This window comes from Limulus polyphemus, unplaced genomic scaffold (genome assembly GCF_000517525.1).
Source record: "Limulus polyphemus unplaced genomic scaffold, Limulus_polyphemus-2.1.2 Scaffold10660, whole genome shotgun sequence".
In the NCBI taxonomy this organism is placed as follows: Eukaryota; Metazoa; Arthropoda; class Merostomata; order Xiphosura; family Limulidae; genus Limulus; species Limulus polyphemus.
This window is the reverse complement of record NW_013676270.1, coordinates 1-7,449: the sequence shown is the minus strand read 5'-3', so window position 1 is coordinate 7,449 and position 7,449 is coordinate 1. Positions and strand designations below refer to the sequence as shown.

Sequence of the window (7,449 nt, the reverse complement as noted above, 5' to 3'; positions counted from 1 at the left end):
CCGTGGTGTCTGTCTGAGCGTTCGTTTGTCTCCCATTTGAAAAGCCTGTGCACGCAGGCAAAGCTCAACATTCAGTTTTGAAATGACGGGAGAATATGTATGACTAATGTTGATGCCAAATTTTATTTCGCAAGCAGGATATTCTACACTAAACTGTTAGGAATTAATCACACTATCATTCACATTTCAAAATATGACGTAACTTGAAGAATAAAAATGTAGATTTACCGTATGTTATTGTTGAGTGGCTCTTAGCATGACCGAAATGTTCAACAATTACTTTTCGTGGTGGGCGGTATAAGTAGCTCAGAGCTTTGTCTCCGAGTGAAACCAAGAGTACAACACAATTAACCTTTTTAAAGTCCATGAAATAATTTAAATTTATAGATTCACTTAAACTTTTTTTTAGTAGTGCAAACAATGTGCTTTATTTTTTTATTTATGGTGATTAATTGTGATTTATAAGCTTGTGACGTTTGCGAGTGTAATTTATAAACAGTTTGTAATTAGGCTTAAGCCTACTGTAATTTATGAACTGTTTCTAAATAGGCTTAAGGCTTATAGTTCTTAAATCCTTTGCTTTCTACAGATTAGCCATAACTGATGGGTTATGCTTGTTGTGGTGCTTATGGTGTTCTTTTGACATTAAACAAAACATTTAAAGATCATCCACAAAATAAGTAAACAAACGAGGCAAGGCTTAATTTATGCCTAATGGTAGCATAAGTAGTTTACCTTCACTAGAGCCTACTATAACTAGTTTGGAGAGTTTAAGCATAACAAAAACAATAAATTTTAATTGACATTGAGTCACTAAATGTTTTGTTTACAGTGTTGTAAATCGTACAAAGTGCTGTCGATATCTGTCTGACAATAATTGTTTATACAGACAAGCTGTTGATACCTCGTATACAGCAACATGTTATTTCCAATAGCCAGTTTGTTGCAACGTTATAACATACATTTCCCAACAAACAGTACTTAATGACATGATGAATATCATTAACTCCTTAAACCTAAGTAATAGTTTCCAGACATTGTGTATATTAAACGTTTCTACATCATTTACACTAGCGTGACCTTATTAACCATAGGTGATACATGATAGTGTGAATGATGTAAAATACCAATACACCAGCTGTGGAGAATAAACACTGTCTAGAAACCATTGTCTCTGACTAATAAGGTCGTGACATTTAATACACCAGCTGTGAATGTTATACACAATGTTTAACAAGTATCACCTAGAGTGAATAAGGTCATGATAGTGTGAATGATGTAAAATTCCAATATACCAGCTGTGAAAGATGTACACATTGTTTAGCATTTGTTTATTTGGTTTTGAATTTTGTGCAAAGCTGCACAAAGGATATCTGCACTAGCCATTCCTAATTTAGCAGTGTAAGACTAAAGGGAAGGCAGCTAGTCATCACCACCCACCGCCAACTCTTGGGCTACTCTTTTATCAACAAATAGTGGGATTGACTGTCACTTTATAATGCCACCACGGCTGAAAGGGCAAGCATATTTGTGATGGGGATTCGAACCCACACCCCTCAGATTGCGAGTCAAGCACCCTAACCACCTGGCCATGCCGGGCCTAATTGTTTAGCAGCCATAACCTAGACTGAATAAGGTCATGATAGTGTGAATGATGTAAACAAAAAGTCCAATATACCAGCTGTGAGGGATGTAAACAATATTTAACAACTACACCAGCTGTGAATGTTATACACAATGTTTAACAAGTATCACCTAGAGTGAATAAGGTAAGTCTTCACGTCTGCACACAACTTACTCAGTATGATATACTAAACTTGTTACTGTAAATTGTTTACATGAAGAGGTCTACTATTATAGACGTAAAAAAAAGATACGATATTATCAATGCGGTGCAGTATCAATGTCTTCATGTGCGATTACTGAAAGGTTTTAAAATCGCTGGTTGTCTTATTCAATTAGGTAACAAAAAATTACGAAAGAACAACAAACAAACAGACGTGAAAGGAGGTTTTGAAACTATTAAAAAAATGTTTTTCCCCCTTACAAGTGTTAGACAAAAGAATGTTACAAATATGTTAATTAAATAAAAGAACGATTTTAGATATAATTCGAACATAACGATTTAAATAAATTATCTGACGTTACTGGCTAAGTTTTATATATGGCACTGTATTTAGCTCCGAATCACGTGACAATCTGTGAGGTAAAGAAATTCAGTGTGGTTGTCCTTATGTACTTGTTGCTTGTATTAGTATATTAGTAGTCTGTGATATATACCCAGTGTTTGACATTTATAAGTTTAAGTACTGTGAGAGGTTCATTTAAAATTTAACTCATTTAAATAAAATATTTCAAAGGTAACTATGTTGTCATAACGGTCTTACAGTAACGTGACCTAATTTTGAGGTTATTATGCTAATAACAAGTTGTGATGCTATTACCATCTAGTGGTAATTATTGCAACTAATAATTAAATTTATTTTATTCTTCCTTTCAACTTTCACAACTAATTTAAATTTGTTGCAATTTAAAAAAACTGGCTTCGTATCTTTCATTACCTTTTAAAAATGCTTCAAGATAACATAGAATTGAATAATCCCGGATTAAAATTATAAGGATATCTTAAAACGTAAACCGTGTATAATAAGATATAAACCTTAAAAAGTTGAAGACTACAATTATATACTTAGTACAAAGTTCATTAAAAACATTCACTGTTTTTACCTTGTACATTGATGTGTTGAACATTAAATATTTCTTTAAAACAAAGGAAATATTACTCTATAAAGCGCCCCCTAGTGACACAACGGTATGTCTGCGGACTTACAACGCTAGAAACCGGGTATCGATACCCGTGGTGGACAGAGCACAGATAGCCCATTGTGTAGCTTTGTGCATTACTACAAACAAAACAAAACAGAAAAACTCTATAAAGCGCCATCTGTAATTTAATATCAACTTTTATTCAAGGAGGCTTTGAATTTTTAATAAAATATATATTTTTTTTATTTTGTTACTATATGGCCAAAAAAAAGAATATACTTCAAAATGAAAACAAAAGGTTCATTTAAACTTTTAAGACAACTGTTAAAATGAACGTTAGATGATATTGTTTTTAAACGTAATCTCATGTGATATTTATGTAAATTTATTCCTAATTCTCGCACATATATTGTACAAAGTAAAGCTTAAATAATGTACTTTTACTGAGAGACAGGAGTAGAATTTATATGAAATAAAATTTCTCTGGTGGAATTTGGGATATATGTATATCTCTTTCTATATATCCTTTATGGCATAATTAATAATTTTATTTATTACATGGAACGACCCCTTTGTTAATATTTAAAAGGCGCTTGTGTAATTGCTCAAAGTCAATAAACCACCGACTGCCTTATCTTTAGAAGTCCAGCATCAGGCTTATTTATACAAGATACAATTTACATATTAAATAATTTCACGCCATCTGCTGACAACATTTTCATCGGATCGACCATCCTAATTTTAAATTTACTTTTTTGTTATAAAACAGTTATTTTGCTTATTTCTAAACTTTAAAGTACAATTTTTTTTAGTCTAAACATACTGGTATATTTAATTTAGTGTTTAGGGTTAGTTAAAAATCTAAATATCAATACGAATTGGAAGGTTTATAATAAATATATAACTATTTTTAACCTTAGATAAAATGCAATGTCAATTTTATGTCTTATCTCAAACGTTGTTTTTTTTTTACGTTACTTAAAATTTTCTTACTTCAAAATTATCATTCAGTTACAAAGAATGTTCTCCATGACGTTTTTAAATAATTAACAACTAGTAATTAAATGCAAGTCTTTTTAAAGACTCGTCTTATTGAATCTCGATACTCTCCCAATGGTCTAGAAAATATTGTTTCTTACAAACGTAACTATTATCGATTGATTATTAAATAGATTCTAACTTTAAGTTTCTATTATCTCTATTGAAGATAAAAAATGGTTTTAAAGTTATGTCCAGAATATTCATCGGAAGATGTCAACACCTAACCCTCCTTATTCCAAAACATGGACTGAATCCCGATGAAGAAAAAAAAATTGAACACAAAACCGAGTAAGTTTTAGAAACATTTTTAATAACTGCAACCATTTCTTTGGTGTAGCATACGTTTTTAATTGACTTGATTCATATGCAAACAAAACGTGATAAAACTTTCAGGTTTATGTAACTTTACCTAACTATACAGATCTTTCAAAATAAAACACGTTTCTCCCAATGATATCAAAAGCTTTGCAGTGAACACATTTCAATCGTAAATATCCACGCGGTGATGGGTGCAAAACGGAACGAAGAAAATCCTTAAATCTAACGAATGCAGTAAAACATCAGAAATCTCAACAACAACAAGTCCATATGAAGTACTAGCTTGTTATAACTCACACTAACCATAAGAATACAATCGACTGAGGTACTAGTTATCTACATCCTTGTTTAAAAGAAATAATACTTCTTAAGTAAATGAACTCTTTTAAAAACGTTTTATCATTTGTTGTTGTAATTGCTCTTTAAATTTGTTACCAAAACGATTCTAACGAGTCTGGAATGTTACGAAGGTAAATGTTAGTTTCAAAAATATAAAAACGTATTAAATTTAACTTTATTTTCTATCCGATGCTAATACATAGTTAAAAAATGGTCTAGAGTTTTTGTACGTGGTTACAAAATGTAGATCTTAACCTAACTATGCCTATTTCAAAACAAACGTTTTATATCAAATTAATATTTAGATTTTTTCTCGCAGTCACCAAAATGTTTGGTTAAATATCTTATCTATTGAAAGTGATCAAAAGAGCACGAATTTAACGAGCAGGGTTAGGTTATCACTAATATTATTCAAATGAATAAGATCATGAGGAATACTGGTTTATCATAGTTGGTAATACGTCGGTTTTGGATTGTAATACACATCACACTTATAACTACGCACACTAGTTTGTAAAATATAATACTGTTGATGTATAGGGATGGAAAATATAAGAGCTGAAGAGGAACAAAAAAGATATTTAAATAAGTCACTCCATGGGTTCCATTTTCATCTAAACATTCATTAATTTTTCTTAAGATTTAATTTTAAGTTTTGAGAAAATACTCGTAAGCCTAAATTATTTTCAGATGGCGAATAGTAACGAACACTTCTGTTCTTTGCCTGCATATCCTATTTTTTAACGCTAGTGTTTCGTACGTCATAATGTTACACTCCCGAAATCTGTGGAATTCCTAGCTCATTGTAACCAGCATTTATTTCAGAATGAATGCCTCAACAAATCCTATATAACAGGATGAAAATAACTGCACAAGTCTTAACATTAATCACTAATATAATATGAACGACTATTTGAATATTTATCATTTTATAGCAAAGTTATTTAATGAGGTAGATTGAATAACTTATCCGTTTATAATTGGCCTCGGTTTTAATATATAACATCGATACACGATGCTAGTACACCTTTAAAACATTGATACAGCTCAAGTTGTACACTTGTTACTTTAGGTACGACTCGTGTACACTAAAAAAAATACTTATCACACACGCATAGCCCCGATGTGATGTTAAAATGTTAAGTTGATTAAATTTTAATATCAATCCCAGAAGACGACAACCTAACTTTAAGACACTGAGAATCGTTTATATAAGATGTAATATAGTAACTTTGTACATTCAGTTCTATCGTATCTGGAAAACATCGGTGTAAATGTTTACATCACAACCGCTTAATCATCAATAATAACAGCTCTGATACGTTTTGGCAGTCCCCTACTTTCAACATTTTAAATTCGCGTTTCGATACCTGCTATGTAGCTTTGTGTTTAAAAACAAACTAACATCTTGTCAGCTGTAACGAGGCTGGCACGAAAGACGTAAAATAGGGGGGTTTGAAGAAATACCGACTATAGTGGGCCCCATTCCAATTGGTCGAGCTCCTTCAACATAATTTTGTACTACAACAACGTGGTTCAGTATAACAATACGTGACCTTTAACCCTTACAAATGGCAGTTGCTTTTGAATGTTCCCCGGCTCAGCGGCAAGTCTGAGAGCTTATAACTCTAAAATTCAGTTTTCGATACCCGCGGTTGACTGAATCCATATAGCTCATTGTGTATCTTTGTGCTCAACAACACATTCTAGTAAGAAATTACCAATTTACCAGCTAGTCCTCTAAATAACTATGAATAAATAACAGAGGATAGTCGTATACTGTAAAAATACCTAAAGTATTTTCAGATCTAAGTAATGAAAACGGGGCCTTTATATTAAACCCTACAGAGTGCTTTAACTAGAGCAATAGTTAAAATTTTCACTGTTTCTTTGAGAGACTGAAGGACGTACAACAAAAGGAGAGAACGGAGTTTATAAATGTGGTATCTTATCTATATATCATTGTCGATGATCGCCGAGTCTTCTGGAAACAAACTTTTAACGACTATATACACGTTCTTTCGAAGTACGTCATGAACTTAAGCCTTGTTTTGATTGTACTTTTGTATATTCATTCTGTTGTTCTCTGACACTGGAACCATTACTTTTTCATTCCAACACAAACTGTTTACTGTACAGTTTCTGCAAAGTACATGAAACAAATAGAAAAACTCCTCTGGATGTAACTTTAAAATTGTATCATTTTGTTTTCAGACTACTCTCTGTCAATAGCAGAGCCACCTAACGAGGAAGCCGAAGTTACTGTGAAAGCATGGAAGTCGGGTACCCGAAGACCTTTGTTAGAAGATGTGCTTGGAGATGGTGAATGAACAAGTTGGAATGACATGACACTAGAAGGGAAAGACGTGTTCATTGGAGAAGGCAGTGTTATTCTCTTCCTCTTCTGCCTTCTATTACAAAACCAAACCCTGACAACCTCTTTCGGCATACACAACGAGGTAGCTAACTGAAGAATATCTTCTGAGGTAGGTTTTGGGTTTTCCTTAAAGGCATTTTCTAAAGCTTGTCGCATATTCATATCGATGCTAGTTCGTTTCTTTCGTCGACGTCCAATTCTTTCTGATGTGAATGGCTCGTTCCCAAACATAAGAGAACTATTATTGAGGGAATTTTCGGCATCCTCTAGCCATCTCTGCAGAAGAGGTTTAAGTTTGCACATGTTTTTGAAGCTGAGGTTGAGGGCTTCAAATCGAGAGATTGTAGTCTGGCTGAAGTCGTTCCCGTAAAGCCTTCCCATTGCTAATCCAACGTCTCCTTGTGTAAACCCTGCAAGAAACGAGATTCATAACCTTGCTTTTTCACAGACACTCTTCCAGGTAAATATTTTACATACTGATTCTTAAGACATGCGAGACCTGTAAAGTAAATAAGCGAGAAAATCTTATCTGGGTTCACACCAATCTGTTGTCTTGGAAAAACATCATACCAAAGTTTACCTCATCACTAATGCTAGTTAGTTAAGAG

General features: G+C 32.9%; 1 protein-coding gene across 1 annotated transcript; it reads right to left on the bottom strand.

The window, feature by feature from the left end:
• Positions 1–4,127: 4,127 nt before the first annotated feature.
• Positions 4,128–7,251, bottom strand: LOC106476471 (POU domain, class 2, transcription factor 3-like; the record flags this gene model as incomplete). Its single annotated transcript, XM_013937128.2, has 1 exon — positions 4,128–7,251. A coding segment is annotated over one exon (572 nt), but the record flags the coding sequence as incomplete, so codon positions are not given.
• Between the last annotated feature and the right edge of the window lie 198 nt (positions 7,252–7,449).